General features: G+C 41.7%; 1 protein-coding gene across 1 annotated transcript in view; it reads left to right on the plus strand.

Annotated features, from left to right (window-relative positions):
* LOC127641014 (histamine H3 receptor-like) overlaps window positions 1-18,687 on the plus strand; it is a 56,918-nt gene that overhangs the window by 10,473 nt on the left and 27,758 nt on the right. The window contains exons 3-6 of the mRNA XM_052123745.1: window positions 4,766-4,852; window positions 17,649-17,665; window positions 17,776-17,886; window positions 18,157-18,284. Of these exons, the coding sequence (XP_051979705.1) occupies window positions 4,766-4,852; window positions 17,649-17,665; window positions 17,776-17,886; window positions 18,157-18,284 (343 nt within the window). The remainder of the gene's footprint in view (window positions 1-4,765; window positions 4,853-17,648; window positions 17,666-17,775; window positions 17,887-18,156; window positions 18,285-18,687) is intronic.

The following is an 18,687-nucleotide window of genomic DNA, read 5'->3' on the forward strand; positions in this document are numbered from 1 at the left end:
GTCCAGGTGCCATAAAATGTCAGGTTTACATAAAACATTTATATTATTCTTTGGCTGCCTTGCAAAGTATAGGTTTTTATTTCAGGAAATGTAAATCTAGTTACTCAAAAATGTATTTCCCTACAAATTACTAATTCCTTCTCTAAACTAGTAATCAGATTACTGACTGTACCAATTACTTCTTACAAAAATAATCACATTACTAATATTACTTTTTAGTTGCTTTCTAATACACTTTTCACAGAAAAGATGTTTTTTTTCCACTCAACAAATTTAAAATAACGTCGTTGACTAAGTTTACATGGATACCAGAAAGCAGCTTATTGTGAGAAAGCAGAGTTCCCGTTTACATGCACTGTATAGGCGGCGTACTCTTTACTCCCATATGCATGCGGCTTGATCAGTAAGCAAGCAGCTTTCTCCACAACAACGTCGCTTTATTTTCAGATATCCAGAGTTGTTGCTTTGTTTGTGTCCTTAACTTTCCATCCAGACATGCAGCAAAATTGCGCTGCAATAGTGGGGCTTTCCTCTAGCGTAAAACTCTGGGATTCCCCCGGTGCACAAGGGCGTATTCACATATGTGAGGGACAGTCGATGTTTTACATTGGTGTGTGTATAAATGGGTTTAGTTTATAGATAAAATGACTCTGACGTCACACCACATGCTTCCGGGTTCTTTAGAGCAGCAGATTGCAATGGTGGAAATAGGCAACGCTGTGTTTTTAATAATCTTTTTAAAGCGTTTTAATAATCTTTTAAGCTTTATATAATGTAATTATGTCTGTTAATGTTACTAAAAGTTATAATAAAGGAATATCTATGGTTAACAGAAGAAATTAGGTGGGTTATTTTCTGAAAAATCGGCAAAACAAGTTTAAACTTTGTTCAATGATCCTGTGTGATTATTTCGGACATGTAACAGGTTGATGAACAACACATTCTCACACATTTAACACACTTCTAAAGCCTAACAATTGGGATACTTAGAAATGAGAACTACAATCAGATATACAATATGTGTCTTAACTGCTTAAATTATTAACACACATGCAATAAATAATAATATTTTTCTTCAATATGATTATATTCCATATCAAATCTGAACAGCAGTTTTCGATTGAACAATATTAATAACGGCACTCAAAATAAAAGCCAAGACAATTTTAGCAGTATGACATTATATTTATTCACTTATCTTTTCACAAAGAGTAATCCATGCACAGCGATGGTTGAGACGGGTTCCGTTCCTTCCGCTTGACAATATAAATAGTTTAGTATAAAACTGAACCAAAAAGACAAAAAACACACACAGGTGTCAGAGAGCAGTCCGTAAATCTCTCTCTCTCTCTCGCTGTCCCACAGCAGTCATCAGTCTGCCTTTATCCCTCTCTGAGGCTTGATTAGCCTGATTAGGGGCCGGGTGTGTGGAATAATAACCGCCAAGCCCTACGTACACCCCTCTTTCCCTGGGGAGGGGCGTGCCTTCCGCCCCGTCTGCTGACAGGTCATCCCCGTCTACCTGGATGAGGGAGGGGACAAGGGGAGGGAAACAAAAAACAAATGTGGCAACTACACACCATAACGGCGTTATGGGTGGATCGGAGGCAGTCTTCAAGCCCCTGGTGGACAGAACACCCTGACGCATTCTCGGGAAACAGAAGGGGTCTCCCCCGCCCCAGGCAGCAGTTCTCCCACTCCAGGCGGTTGGCTGGGAGCCCCTTCTCCCTATGCGGTCGGCGGCCATTCGTCCGCTCTCAGGCGGCCGAGCTCCTCCGTCCCCCGGCAGATGGTAGTGGCGAGGACTCTTATACGGTGCATCCCTCCTCCTTCCTGGGTTTCAGCACCAGTGTAAAGGGATTAATGGAAAGGAGGATGCAAGAACCGGCTTGACAATATAAATAACACTGTATTACTATTGTCTATATTTCCTTCTTGTTCATTGACTTGTTAGGGTGTGCACGCCCTTCAGCTGTCACAGTCTAGAATCTATCTTACGTTTACAATATAATGTACATCACATTTAACATGTATTGTATGTAGCAATGCTAGCATGCTTCCTTTTTTCCATTTGCAACTACATATTTTTAATTCAGTAATCCAATTATACATGTATATAGATTTATGTGTTTGATAAGGCAAAAAATGGAATGGATGTGTGTGATGTGTGTGTAACCCCAGGGGGATTTCTAGGACATGATTAATGACTTACAGAATGGGAGGAGTGGGTGTCATTTGAGCGAGATTAAACCGCAGGTAATATTGACATTCAGAATGTTCCAGAAGCCCCCAGCATTGAGGAGGCAATGGATATCCGATAGAACTAAATCACACTCCGGTTTGCTTCCTGAGATGAAGCCTGTAGCCGCCCAAAACACCAAAAGTACAGCTGCTGTTTGAATTAATGTCCACAAGACATTTAGTATTGACTACCATTTTGTCTTGAAGGATTGGATTGTTCTTTATTTTTGCATGGTGTGTAATTATGCCAAAATGTTTTTGAAGTTAGAAAGAAATAGGCGAATCTCAATTTGTAAGAAATATCCAGGTTATATTTCACCCCAAGATCAAAAGGAAAAAGTATTATATTAGCTGTCAGAATTAAGAGCAATTAACGCATTTACCGTTAAGACGTAAAACCAGCATAAACACTGGTTGGAAGGGGCGAAACCTTTGTAATGTGTCGGCCTGGAGCCATAACACTGAAGCACACTTCACAACACGCACACAAATGATGGAGAAAGTTCCTCTAAAAGCTATCTGATGTACAAAACAAGCCAAAATGGGACTTGTGATAGAAATTAAAGTCTATTTCAGCCTAAGTAAGGCACATTTTAATTACCACAGAAGCACACCACATTGTCTGCAAGCACTTTTCATGTGGAGTTCAAAGTGGCGCTGATGCCCTGACACGAATCATGAACGCGGCTTCAAGATTGCTGTAGGAAAGCGGATAGCCACAGTCTACCACCAGACTAATATTGTGGAGGATTAGGGACCTGGGAAGCTCAGAGTATTGATGAGCCCCTTGAGTCCAAAGTTCTAATCCAGGGTGTGCTGAGTGACTCCAGCCAGGTCTCCTAAGCAACCAAATTGGCCCAGTTGCTAGGGAGTGTAGAGTCACATGGGGTAACCTCCTCGTGGTTGCGATTAGTGGTTCTCGCTCTCAATGGGGCGTGTGGTGAGTTGTGAGTGGATCGTGGAGAGTAGCATGAGCCTCCACATGCTGTGAGTCTCCGCGGTGTCATGCACAACGAGTCACGTGATCAGATTGACGGTCTCAGAAACGGAGGCAACTGAGACTTGTCCTCCACCACCCGGATTGAGGTGAGTAACCACGCCATCACGAGGACCTACTAAGTAGTGAATGTATGAATGAATGAATGAGACATTTATATAGCACTTTTCGGACACTACACTCAAAGCGCTTTACACGGTGAACAGGCGACTCTGCTCAACCACCACCAGTGTGTAGCATCCACCTGGATGATGCAACGGCAGCCATTGTGCACCAGTACGCTCAACACACACCAGCTATTGGTGGACAGGAGTGAGTAGAGTGATAGAGCAAAATTAATGGATGGGGATTGCTTGGGAACCATGATTGGTAAGGGCCATGATTTGGCCAGGACACCAGGGTTGCACCCCAGGTGGGAATTGGCCATTCCAAATTGGGAGAAAATGGGATAAATAAATAAAAATATTGTGGAAGATGAGCGTTTTAGAGATTGAATGACCATTGGAATGAATATGCAATCAATGCAGTTGCATATTAGTTAAAAATGAGTTATTTCAGTCAGTCGTGCAAGTCGAAACTCCTACTTCGACTTTAGGAAACTTTTTATGTTACTTGAATTGGTGCTCTTTTAGGACATTTCTATCTTTATACCGTGGAAGACTTTGTTTGTTTGGATATTTATGCACCATTTTTGATAGTTATAATCCTTTTGATAGGATTTTTTTTTTATTATCGTTTGAGGCATGTAATCATGCCATGTAGTGAGTGAACTCAGAAAATCTTTAGCTCACTTAGCTAAACAAAAAAATTCATGACATTTTTTACGAAACGTCTAGGTCAAAAGAAAGAAAATATATATTTTGCTCAAAGAAAATGAAGCTTTGCATGGAGGCATTATTTTGCCACCTAACCACCAAACAACCACCCTAGCAACCCCCTTGCTTCCTCATAGCAACACCCTGGCAACCCAGGCAAGAACCAAAAACGTCTAGTAAAATTGTATTCTAAAAGGGAGGTTACATTATTTCAACTTCAATTTCAAGTGACTGGTCTCTTTATTCACCTCAACAAAGCATCCAATTGGCCTCCATTCCCCAAAACACATGTAAAGCAATATGTGCCGAAAGATCCCTTTTGCAGCTTTTGGCTGGTTGATAACTGACTGTAAACACTGAAATGTATACTCTGCCAACGTCTGTTGATAATCTACTTCCACGACAACTATTCCCAAAATGATGGACCTTGTGGTCTCATTACCCTTGTGACCATGTCAAGCAGGAACCTCAGTGGGACTTCTCAGATTCACACACTCCTCCCGAAGTCTGGTATCATGTCTCATCCAAATCTATTCTTCATTTTCCCTTCTGAAATACACCCACCAGCACAAAACCCCAGCCGCCTCGCAAAACACGGCATAATCGCTAGCATCACTGCAGGCTGTTATTAAAAGTGGCCGCTGAGGGTAATAAGACTGAAGAGCTATGATTCATAGCAAGATTTTCTCCAATTTCTTTGTGTTTTCATCAGGATATACAGTGAAGATAAAAACTCTTTCCTGCAGGACTGTGAGGACGATGGAGAAACGGCCACTGGCGGGCGTTAACTCTTCTGCAGGTAAACTGTGTGTGTGTGTGTGTGTGTGTGTGTGTGTGTGTGTGTGTGTGTGTGTGTGTGTGTGTGTGTGTACACTTCACTATTGTTCAATGTAACAAAACCTCTCTTTGGCCACTTTTGGGAATATCTTCATTTGGTAAAAGCAAGTTATAAAAACTGTAAATTAAATGAAAGTTGTTTTTCTTAATTCAAAGTTTTCTTTTAGAGATATGTTGGCACTTATTTTAAAGAAAGATAGCACAAGCACACTCTGCAAGCCACACATTGGGCAACGATGCCACTTTCTTTGATATTTTGTTATCTAATGTGATGACATTCAGACATTTTTAAGTGTTACCCAAGGGTTAGTTCACCAAATCTGTCGTCATCACGCCCTGAAGTGGGTGTGTCAAATTAGAGAGAAATCCAAAATGTGCAGTGTTTCATGTGTTGTAAAATTTGCAAGCTTGGCACGTATTTAACTTTAATAAAACATTTCAGCAACCTTTTTGTAATGCCGGTGGGTTTATCTGCCCTCTCTTCCTGCCCTGATCCCAATACCGTTCTTGCCATGTCAGATATTTGCACACAGATGTGTCATTTAACCAGAATCTGTTCTCTTATCTCCTGTTTTCTGATGAAAGGCCTGCGAGCTCCAGCATCAACACCCTGAAGTGTGAAATACGAATTGTCAATGTAATCTCTGCCGCTTTCATTTAGATCCTTCGAAAAATGATACAGTATTTCTGTCAATAACGTTTGCAATAAACAAGCCCTGAATGTCATGACATTCATAATCCATTTATTACAAAACTGAGCATGCAAAGCGTTATTTTTCAAACGATCTTGACTAAGATTAGATTCTAGTCAACGTTTCGCACATTAGTCGTTTGCGTCGATTACGAAGCGGAGCATGCAAAGCGCTATTGTTATGATCTTAACTGAGATGCAATTTTAGAGTCAAAGTTTCGCACATTAGTTGTTTGCGTCGATTATGAAATTGAGCTTTTGAAAAGTAATTTTTTTGAATGATCTTGATTAAGATGTGATTTTAGAGTCAAAGATTTGCACATTAGGTGTTTACATCAATTACGAAACTGAGCATGCAAATCGTTATTTTTCAATTATTTTTACTGAGATGTGTTTTTTAGAGTCAAAGTTTCGCACATTTGGTTATAGATGTAATTTGAAAATAAAAATGTTGCGCGTTAGGTGTTTGCGTCTATGCAAAATGTTGTTTTTTGAATGTCATTAGAGTCAAATTTTCAAACAGTAGATTTTTGCATCATTTATATGATCTTGACTTTGTTTTTAAATGAGACATGATGAAAAAACAGGATTTGAAATAAAACACTGTACCATGTAGTCGCGTGGTGTCTATATTGTACAAAATCCTTATGGTTCTGTTGTTATTGATCGATATGGTAAACACCCGATACGTTTGTATTAGTGGAGCAAAACAAGAATGAAGAGCTAAGGAGCTTGATGACCCCAGTCCTAGTTTGTGAATCGAAATAAGCCAATGATATCCAACTAACAGCCATTCAACATGACATCATTTAGCCTTTTGGAACTCGTCCTACTATTTCCTGATCTCTGAATGTGATGGCATGTTTCACAGAGAAACGAAAAGACTATTTATAGCGATGGCATGTGCAGATGGTTGTGATACCACCTCCCCTCCAGCGGGTTGCAAGCTACATCCCTGTGGCACAGCAGGAAAAAAATAAAACAGGCAGGACATTAAAGACACTTGAGAGCTGTCATTCATCACAAGAGAGCACATTTTGTCTATTCTACAGCTTTGAAGTGATTGCCCTTCCAAAGAGCGACTGACAGGCTGCATTCCGCCTTGGGGAAAAATGTGGGATAAAAAGGAAGCATTAGTGAATCGGAGCTTCACTGACACGTTGACTTAAAAAAAGACAAGTAACTTTGACCTTTAGACTAAAGCTCATGAGTCAAAGATGTGTTTGTTTATTATCTGATGTGCAAAATGATTAACGTTTCTTTACAGCTGCGAACAAAACTAATAAAGATTTTCAGACTAATGCAGCTCTATGAAGCGCATTCAGTAAATTCCATCACTTTCTAACTTTACCTATCTAAAGGAACTCTACTGATGCTAACATTTACCTGTACAATTGACACATTTGGTAGAATGTGTATGCATGCTAAGGCATGCATCACTTTTGCTAATGCTCGTACTTAGGGTTATGGATTTCTAGTGGTCTTCTAGTGTTACGGGCATGAACGAAACCTCAAATGATGTGGATTTAACTCTGTCTGTAGATCCTGGATGGTCGTAACATACTAGTGGTGCTTTCTCGATGGTATGTTGGATTCTGCCTGGCCCAGACCTTTTCAAACACATCAACAACTGCACCAGGAACACTCATTTAAGAGGGCTACACGGACACCCCAGTAAGACTACTGTACAAATATACTCTTGTTCCAATTGTCTTAAGGTTGTTTGCTAATTATATACACTGATGAGCCAAAACATTATGACCACTCACAGGTGAAGCGAATAACGTTGGTCGTCTCCTAACAAGACCACATGTCGAGGTCTGGGTGGACTAGATGGTAAGCGAACAATCAGTTCTCGAAGTCAACGTGTTGAATGCAGGAGAAATGGGCAGGAGTGAAGACCGGAGCGACTTTGTTATGGTCAAAAATTATTATGGCCAGACGACTGGGTCAGAGGCTTGTGGGGTCCCTTGGTCCAATACGTCCCGTTTTCTTTTACATCACTTGGGTGGAGGGAGTGTGATGTTCTGGGCAATGTTCTGCAGGGAAACCCATTCATGTGGACATCAATTTGACATGTGCCACCTACCTAAACATAGTTGCAGACCAGGTACACCCCTTCATGGCAATGGTATTCCTGATGGCAGTGGCCTCTTTCAATAGGATAATGTATCCTGTTACACAGCACACATAGTTCAGGAATGGTTCGAGGAACATGAAGAGTTCAAGGTGTTAATCTGGCCTCCAAATTCATCGGTTGGATGTGCTGGATAAACAAGTCCGATCCACTGCGGCTCCACCTCAGAACTTACAGGATTTGAAGGATCTGCTGCTAATGTCTTGGTGCCAGATACAACAGGACACCTTCAGGGGTCTTGTAGAGTCAATGCCTCAGCGGGTCGGTGCTGTTTTGGCTGCACGCAGAGGACCAGTAGCATACTATGCTGGTGGTCATAATGTTTTGGCTCATCAGTGCATGAAATATCTAGAAATGACAAGCTCACAGATGCCTAAAACCCTTCTAAAACCAGCTAATCAGATCAGCCTGACCAGCCTGCTAGACCATCTAAGAACAGCAAACCAGTTTAGACTGGTTGACTTTTCTTTTCTCAGTAGCATATGAATAAAATGGACAAAAATGACAAGAAATAATGTTGCAGAATTGTTTTGCCAACTTTCTCGTTTGCACAGGTAATTTGGTACATATGTGTGTTCTTTCAATACATGCCCCCGAGTACCAAATGTCCAATATCCAATTTTTGGGTTACCGTTGTGGATTTGTGTCAAGAGAAGCTCCCCTCTTAAGAGTCCGCTTCTTTATCGGCCAGCAATCACAGTGATAAGGTCATGGAAAAAAATCAGTTCTGAGGGGATTTGCAGGCATGCGTCTGACTTCTTTCGGGGATTCATTTGCTTGTTGTTTTCTTTCATTTCTGTGCAAATGAGGATGTGTGCACAGCTGAAAGGCTGCTATGGTTACCCAGATAATAGGGCCTCATTCGTTGTGCACACACATACAATTACACACATGTGCGATATGATTATTTAAGATTTTGCTTGGATGCATTAAAAAGCCTCTATTCAGTTAAAGGAACACGTGCCTTTTCATCACAAGCCTTCAAAGATGAGCTTCTCGACATGCAGAACCTGATACAAAAGCGGTCATGTTTCATGCAAGAGAACACAGGCCTCCAAGATCCCATTTTGTGACATGTTGTGAAATCGGTGGCCACCGTGGCAATGGAGAGTAGTGTTAAACGAAACTAAGAGGACACCGTGTTACGCCAAGCATTCACGGTTACCAAACGCTTCTACCATTTCTATTTTTAAACCGAGGTTTCCTCTCATCTGGATGAGTCCCCAACCGATTTTCAGCAGGCTCAAACCTTGTCGTTTTCAAATGATGCAAAAAGCGTAAAAATATGAATGTATTTGGTGAACGTAGAGTCAAAGTGTAAGTGAAGGAAGTCACGGTGCGAATGTGATAAAAAAATCCAATTAGTTGATTGATGTGTTCAATTGTGCATGCAACGAAACGAGTGACATTGATTGCACTGAATTAAAAGAAACTCTTGTTCTTAATTGTCAGTCCATTTGTAAAGCTTTAGACACTCGTTACCAGATTATTCCATTTGCTGCTGGTTTATACCATGTTTCTTTATTTTATCCTGTCGTTTTGTCCTTGAAAACCTTTAAATGTTAACAATACTGCAAGAATCCATTATTGCAATTCTTGTGTCATGGATCTCTGTACGTTTTTCCAATTTGTAAGTGCCATTAAAGTATAATTAAAGTGTCCCATGCAATGATTCTGAGAGGTCTAAAACAAATGTTTTGTGTGAGAATCAGACTGAAATTGATGTTGCTATTCACAGATCATTTTCCTCTCTGGAGAGCCGTTAACCGCTGCACACGGATCGTTAACTAATTCAGATGACCTTGAGGATCAGATCAGTCCGATTTGTGAATGAATCATTAAGAATAGTTTTCATGAACCTGATGAACTATTCATTGAAAAGATGCAACTAAAAAGAACGATTCGTTCATGAATTGGACATCACTTCTCTTGCCGAGGAGAACATAGTGCTGATGTCGAGATTTGCAATGAAAAACTCCTTAAAAAAATTGGAATAACCAATATAGAATCGCATTGAATAATTTAAGATTATTTATGGAGTGTGACAGCAATGGAAGCGCAGCGTAGTTCTAGCGGGAAGATTAGCAGCTGTACATCATCACATCATTAGCGGGGTAACTCCTAGCCAATCACATGTAAGCCATTGCTTTATAAGTCTGCTCACAATCACATTGCCGTTTCAGTGTGCTAACATGGCAACCTCCTCCACCCCACCACCACCTGTTGAGCCCTGTCATGCACGGGGGTAGGCTCCTCGCCCCTGCCTCCTATCTCCGGCAGGACATGACGGTTCCGGGTACAACTCCCTCGGACCACCGGACGGGGCCTACGCCAAACTTCACTCAAGCCTGCGTGTCTTCCCGATAGAACTAGTTCCCTTACGACATCAGTCCACTTGACATTGCGTTTACTAATGCATATGGGTACACAACCTATTTGAAACCCCTCTACAATAACGGCAATATTGGCTATGGTTTTTGAGCCCCACCTGTTTTGGCGCGAAACTGACCGCTCGTTTCGGCGCAAACTGACAACTATAAAACAGATGCACACACCATTTCCTCAGAATTTCTTCCTTCAAGACAGCGATTACCTCATCTCGAAGCCCTCTATCTTCGCTCTCGATTCACACCAGTCAGCGGACGCAATCTTCACAGCAGCAAGAAGAATCTCCGCTCCCCTGCAGTGCTCCGGCTAACATCACTCCGCCTCGCCGTTTGACGCGTCGCTGGTGAACGGACCTCAGCATACTGATTCTCCGCAGCGCGTCGGCAGGTGTAGAGTATCCTTTTTAAGCAAATACTCGTGTGTTATAAATAGAAGTTATATAAATATAAATCTATATTTAGAGATCTAGAAGAGCCACTTACGTGTTCGCGTCTTTTTCAAGATGTCGTTCCGTAAGTGTTCCTTGTGCGAGAGACACATCCCGTCGTCAGACAAGCATGAGAGCCGAGTTTTCTGTCTGGGCCGCGCCCACGCAGAGTCGGCTCCCATGGAGACACACTGTCCTTACTGTGAGTCGCTTCGCTCACGAATCGCCTTCGTTCTGAGGGACGATTCAGCCTCTCGTGCCCTCCCACCAGGCTCTTCTGCGATTCCCGAGGGTTCACGAGGAAGCACGGCCGCGAGGTCGAGCAGGACGAACTTGAGGTGGATTTCGTGCCGGCACACGCCCTACGAGCCCCTCAATCTCCATGAAGCGCATATTTTCCCATACGCTATGTGCGAGACGAGCTCCGGCCCTCTGAAGGAGCGTGCAGCCTTGTCTCGTTTGGTGGATCTGACGCTGGGGATGATAATGACGATGTCATGTCTCTCGCCGCATCAGGCGAATTAAATGTGTTGCGTATGAAGGCACTCCCCATATGCGTTAGTAAACGCAATGTCTCGTTCCCTTCGTCTCAAGGAACCGAGGTTACGTACATAACCGAGACGTTTTCTTTTGAACTCTTGAAGCAAAAGAGTGGCCGGGATATTCTTCATCGTTTCTCCGTTTGCATTCCACAGACAAAATGAGGGCGAGTTAACAATGACAGATTGTTCATTTTTTGGGTGAACTATTGCTTTAAATGATACACATCTTTCCTGATAGCAAGCATGTCTCAGCTGCAGATGCATTATGCTGTTCACTCCAGGTGAACATTAATGTTGTGCTATCTTCACAGTGAGGGATGGCCGAGTCATTGTGTGCATATTCTGTCCACTGTTTCTCAAGAGTAATTAACATTCAATACATAATAACAACCATAGGCTCCAGGGCACAAGGACAAGTCACATAAAAATAGACTACTTTCTTGACATTCATTTTACACTATTTGGTCTGTTGGGAAACAGTCTGAGAAGAAGCAGTCACAGAAATCTGAGCAAGTTAACAAGTCGTTCTTGTCCATATGTTGATGGAAAACTGGTGCATAGAAGACTACAGTGTGTGCTGCAATGCCAATTAGCTGGATCTACATTGCCACAGCAAAAGAAATGATGTTTTAGCAGAGTTGTTCAAACTTGCACTCTTGTACTTACAAACTTGTGATGGGCAACACGAAATATTTATATTGCATTGTCTTTGCTGGCTACATGCAGCAACAACAAACACTCAGTACAATCATGCGATTTTGATTGACGAATCAATGACACTGACGAGCCAGTTCTTTGTAATGAAACGTTCAGAAAGAATTACAGATTAGTGTCGAACTCGTGAGTTATTGGTTAATGTCTGATTTGAGTCGTACGAACTAGAGGTAGACCAATATATCGGTTTTACCGATTAATCGGTGCCGATAGTTTCCTTTTGGAACTATCGGTTATCTGCGTAAATCTATGCCGATATTTGCCGTTGTTTTTCTATTATATCTCTGGAAGATTGTACGGTTAGAACGGATTGGTTCTACAGTGTAAAAGCGGCATCTAGAGGTGAAATAAAAGCAAATCGCCAACATATCATGGGGATTTGCTGTATTTAAATCTTTCATCTTTGACAAAATTCATCCAATTGTTTATCCTCAATTCAATGCATATTTTTGTTATTTTGATTATATCAATCAAGTGTGGCGAGGGCATGCGAAGATAAATGTGAATATAAAGAACGTGGCCCGTTCGGACATGCGTTGCGTTTTCAACTTCATAAATAAACTAATCTGGGGATATATAGGCTATACTGTGTAGAGCTGGCACGTGCCGTGGCCTTTGAGACTGGGCAAGGGTCAAAGATTTTTAATATGCATTATTAAACACTGCGCCCAAGATGCGTTATACAGGCGAGTGTAGTCGCGGAAATGTTATTGACGCAAATTGCTTCCTTAGAACCCACCAGTCAATGGAAACAGTTGGAAACGTCTTGACCGAATAGTTTAAATTCAGGACAGTAATATTGCGCATATCACACAAATGAAATATTGTCATATATTGAGTCGAGCAGGTTTATGTCCATTAAAATCATACAATGAACCATATTAACATTTATGCATTTGGCAGACGCTTTTATCCAAAGTGAATTACAGAGCACTTATTACAGGGACAATCCCCCCGGAGCAACCTGGATTTAAGTGCCTTTCTCAAGGACACAATGGTGGTGGCTGTGGGGATCGAACCAGCAACCTTCCGATTACCAGTTATGTGCTTTAGCCCACTATGCCACCACCACTCCAGACAGAAGTGACAGAAGAGCTTGTTTTGACCCAACAAAAAGAAAAAGAAAAGATTGCCGGTTACTAGTTTCAACATCGTAGGCCTCACAAGTCACTCTTCCCACAGTGTAGGACCACTGGAATGGACTAATCTGACCACCAAAGGCAAAAATCCCAACCTGAATGCACAAGGCAAATGTAACGTTGACACTTCAGTCTACATTCCTTAATAAATCGATTTTTAAACAGACACTGCCCCCTAACGTTAGAACTATAAAACAGACATAACACAAGGACATGATTGCCAGATCAATACTTATAGCCTCAGACTAACCAGAAACAATGACCTAGTTTTTAATAAATACATTAACTGGGGGCCTGGGTAGCTCAGGGAGTATTGACGCGGACCATCACCCCTGGAGTCGCGAGTTCGAATCTAGGGCGTGCTGAGTGACTCCAGCCAGGCCTCCTAAGCAACCAAATTGGCCCGGTTGCTAGGGAGGGTAGAGTCACATGGGGTAACCTCCTCGTGGTGGTGATTAGTGGTTCTCGCTCCCAATGGGGTGTGTGGTGAGTTGTGTGGATCGTGGAGAGTAGCATGAGCCTCCACATGCTGCGAGTCTCCGCGGTGTCATGCACAACGAGTCACGTGATCAGATGAGCGGATTGTCGGTCTCAGAAGCAATTTTTGCTGGGGTGGGTAGAGTCACATGGGTTAACCTCCTCATAGTCACTGTAATGTGTGTTTCTTGCTCTCGGTGGGGTGTGTGGCGAGTTGTGCATAGATGCCATGGAGAATAGCGTGAAGCCCCCACACACGTCTCCGTGGTAACGCTCTCAACAAGCCACGTGATAAGATGCACACATTGAGTAGTCTAAAAAGTAGTCTTATTCACGAAGGATTGAGTCATTTCTTTTAATGAATCAGTCAAATTGATTTATGAGCTCAAGTTATTGGTTATAAATCAGTCCAGTGAATTACTAAGTAAAACACTTGGTAAAACAAGAAACAAACTTAAAATTCTGAAGGAAACACTGGATGACAGTGTCCACGCATTATTTATGGGACACTTGCTTTGTATTGCATCACTACACTCAAAATATGTGTTAAAATATATTTTCTTTTTTGCTGTTGACATTTGTTATTTTATAAACGTTATCTATCATGTTTTAGATTTGAGTTTGTGTACAGCAATTGCCGATAAAGTCATTACATTTTTATAAAGCATTTGTGTTTATTCTGCAGCTCTCGGCAAACCCTCGAGTAGGAAGCCCTTCAATTCAGTTTCCCTTTTCACTCGAGTCTTATCGCTTCCTTTTCTGTTTTCCCTTTCAGGAGGAAGCTTCCAAAGCTGGAGGGAAGAACAAAAGACCTAAAAGCAAAAAGCCAAAGTAAACGGCACCAAAAACATCCAACCATCTGGTTTTTGAAAACAGACCAACAGATGGTTTTTACTACATTTCGTTCAGTATCAGAGCTTCTTGTGACGGATTGTCAAGCCTTGAGGAGAACTAGCACTTAGACAAGCTGGAGCCTATGAATGTGCAAAAAGGCCTTTAAAGCATTTTGTGTTGAGCATTAATGGGACAGTTTTTCTAGAAATAAAATGTAATTTGCTGGTAATCTTCACATTTGGGGCGGCTGTGGCTCAGGTGTTAGAGTGGGTTGGCGGTTCGATTCCCGGCCCACATGACTCCACATGCCGAAGTGTCCTTGGGCAAGACACTGAACCCCAAGTTGCTCCCAATGGCAGGCTAGCACCTTACATAGCAGCTCTGCCGTCATTGGTGTGTGAATGAGATGCAGAGTAAAGGTTAAAAAGGTGCTATAAGTGCAGACCATTGTGCATAAAAAGAGGAGTGTTTGGAGTTAATAACAGCATACAGGTTTGGTTCAGTACGTAAGTTAACCATTTCTTTAAACAACTTTAAAAGTCGCTCCGCAAATGGGTTTTATATGTAATTACGGAGTTTACGGTCTGTTGCCACACATTTGGTTGTGGTACTCTGTCTTATGAATGAATAAAGATTTTTATGCATTTCAAATTGTTTTGCAAATGAGGGATCGAGTCTTGCCTGGAGTCACAAGGACAAACGGGTGCAAAATAGGTAATAAGCACCACTGGCATTCATCAGCGACCTTTGACCCTTTCTCCGGTTTAATGAAGCATAATAATGTAATTTGATAAAGCCTGACAAAAGCCATTTGGCCATTTCTGCAAAGCGACATACCAGCACATCTATTGAGAAGACACCATAGCAAATGTCAACACAAAATGGGCTGTAATACTGCGGTTTAATGTCGTCTTTATGTCTGACTGTCAAACGTCCATTATGGCTGTCCCTTTAATCCCCCGTCGCATACCAATATTGCGTTTTCTCTCATAAGTACCCTGTTGAATATTGCTTGCAGTTATTTTACTAATAAAACTTTGCAGGGCCAAAGACCACCACTACCTGATGAGTTTTGCCACTTTATGACTCGCATGCTAATTGTCCTTAATGAGCTCATGTGAGAATAATGCGGATTGTTTTGGCGCTTATGACTCTAATAAGCAGATGCTAGGCCACGGGAGAACCGTCCAGAGGAGTTTGAATATCAAGTTTGAATCAGAAGTAGATTGTGGTGTTAGTAAATACTTTATTTCACTACATATCAAGCGATTTCACTGCAGCCCCAAAACTTGTTTAGTTGCTTCTTTTGAGCTACCAGAGAGACCTTTACCACAACCTGCCTATTAAACTGGTGTCTTTGGATAGCTCAACTGCTGCTTTTAAAAATAAATTAAGTTATCATAGTTACTGTGATTTGAACATTTTGATAATTATACTTTTATTTTGTTATGCCACACCAGAATAAAAAGGCTTGTACAGAATCAAGAGACATAAGAGAATGGCTGTTAATGTAGAAAGGGAGAACAAAAACAAAAATTACCTATTATAAAATAATAATATTTTGCCCTTCTACAGTGGAAAGTAAATGTGCGTAAACCCTTTGGAATTACCTGGATTTATGTATAAATTTGTCTTAAAAATACAACAATGAACATTTTGTTTTAAATAATACCACAAATTATTTTGTTCTTGTACTTATTACATGAATCATTCAAAAATTCACAGTGTAGGTTGGAAAAAGTATGTGAACCCCGAGGCTAATGACGTCAACAAAAGATAAATAGAGTCAGGAGTTGGCAAACCTGGCATTCAAAGATTGGAGGTGTGGGTTAGAGCTACTTTGACTTATAAAAAGCACTCAAGAAGCATCTGCTGACGTAGACCATGCCTCGCTAAATATAAATCTCAGAAGACCTACGATCGGAGCCTGGGTAGCTCAGTGGTAAAGACACTGGCTACCAACCCTGGAGTCATGAGTTTGAATCCAAGGCGTGCTGAGTGACTCCAGCCAGGTCTCCTAAGCAACCAAACTGGCCCGGTTGCTAGGAAGGGTAGAGTCACATGGGGTAACCTCCTTGTGATCACTATAATTTGGTTCGTTCTCGGTGGGGCGCTTGGTGAGTTGGGCGTGGATGCCGTGAAGCCTCCACATGTGATAGGTCTCCATGGTAACGCGCTCAACAAGCCATGTGATAAGATGTGCGGATTGACGGTCTCAGACGCGGAGGCAGCTGGGATTCGTCCTCCGCCACAGGGATTGAGGTGAATCACTAAGCGACCATGAGAACTTAAAAGCACATTGGGAATTGGGCATGCCAAATTGGCAGAAAAAGGGTGCACTTTGTTATATACATTGTAAGTTACATTTGCACCATGTCCCAAATGATAAAAAAAATAAAATACTACTTGAAATCACATCTTATTGTTCAGGCAAAGATGTGCTCTGGAATCGAATACGGATGAGATCTGGATCGGAGTCAGTTAGGCGGATAAATCAAAATTGTTGTCTTCCCTCTTAAACTCCTCAAGGCCTTTGGCATTTTGGCCCACTTCACTATCCAGCGCAAGTCATTGCCTTCTCGCTTTCATCCTCCCAGCATGCATCCATTCCCTTTTCTCCGGCCTATTCTTTCATGCCTGTCTCTCTCGCTCCCCGCGTTCCCTCGCTATTTCCTTTCGATTAATATTAATGCACCTTTGGAGTGTCAGCATCTACTCTTTCATATCCAATTGCTTGCTTCAACTCAGAGGAATTTCTAAATGTTTCAGGGAATTCTGTTGCAACTCGCTCTCTTTCTGCAAGAATAAATGCGGCTTACATGAAAAGCTTGCTCAGGGACTGTTTGGCATTTCATCTGTTCTCCGACTAACTGATGTCTTTTATTTTGGGCCACAGTATCAAGGTAGTGAAGATGATGGGTACCTGGGTAGCTCACCAAGTATTGACGCGGACTACCAACCCTGGAGTTGTGAGTTTGAATCCAGGGTGTGCTGAGTGACTTCAGCCAGGTCTCCTAAGCAACCAAATTGGCCCGGTTGCTAGGGAGGGTAGAGTCACATGGGGTAACCTCCTCGTGGTCTCGATTAGTGGTTCTCGCTCTCAATGGGGCGTGTGGCGAGTTGTGTGTGGATCGTGGAGAGTAGGATGAGCCTCCACATGCTGTGAGTCTCCGCGGTGTCGTACACAACGAGTCACGTGATGAGCTGATTGACAATCTCAGATGCGGAGGCTAAGGGATAAATCATTTTTATTTTTTTTTTAAAAAGGTAGTGAAGATGAGAACAATTTTCCTAAAGGACAACTGTGTTATGTTATAGCCAGTACCATTTCTGGCAAGAACTTTTGCTTAGCTTGTCTACAAATAACTGTTCAGTACATCAGAATCAGTTCATCTATGCTGTGCATTAGTATATGTTGGTACATTGGTAAGTAGCTCTTAGATAATCGTCAATTTCACTGTCAAACAGTCCCTGAGCTAAATTTGGCTTCTCATCCATGCTCTGACTAACCAAGGTCTTTTTTTTTTTTTTTTCAGTCACAGTATTTTGGACAAGGATTCAAAGCTGAATTTGGCTATAAATTACCTTCTAGTGTATTAGTAAACACCATGTTGGGTTTTGGTAGCCGGAGCTCTGACTTGCTTATGGTCAGTATTGATCTTTCCAACTTTACGTCTCCAGATAATATACATCCCTACAAAGAGGCTAAAATAGAGCCATTAGCATTGCATGAAAGTAGCTAATTTGCATTGTGGACAACAAACACTTCCCTTTGGTAAATGAACTCACAAAAGTATCAATGAATAATATTAATCGTGGGAGAAATCAAATCAGCACATTAGCGGTCCTCCGTTGGGGCCTAAAGAAGCAAGAAGACTAGAGTAGAATGGTAATTCATGTTGTTTTATCGTCTGAAGTGGCTTTGGGATACGGCTGCTGTTGTTTGTACAAATAAGGGACAGGGCTCTTCAGCTCTGGAGATCAAACATCAGAAGGGTGCAGCCGAAAGCTTGATTCATAAGAGTCTCTCCCATTTCTTTAGAAGGTGAGAGAGCAGATCCTTTTTATGTTAGTTGTAGCTTCCGCATTGGGCCTTTGGTTTATTGGGGTTTTTCCACAGCAAGAATAATTCAAGAAAGGACTTGATTTCTAAGGTACTTAGCTGCTTTCTCCGGTTATCTTCCCTGGGCACCTTTGTGTACACTCCGAGTCGAAGTGCTTTAATGTTTGAAATCCCTCGCATTAGCAACACGAGACAAGAAAAGCTGAAACAAGTCTGTCAAAGCTTTAGCTTCAAACTACAACCCACTAATAAAGATGTACATAAAAGGTATGGGTTAGTGTGCTGCCATGTTCTTTTGAACATGGTACTACAGTACTGCAATGGGATTTGTTTTGGGGGTTTTAAGGAAATAGTACCATAGTACTACAATTTTTTCTTCTTCTTT

This window comes from Xyrauchen texanus, chromosome 50 (genome assembly GCF_025860055.1).
Source record: "Xyrauchen texanus isolate HMW12.3.18 chromosome 50, RBS_HiC_50CHRs, whole genome shotgun sequence".
NCBI classification, from domain to species: Eukaryota; Metazoa; Chordata; class Actinopteri; order Cypriniformes; family Catostomidae; genus Xyrauchen; species Xyrauchen texanus.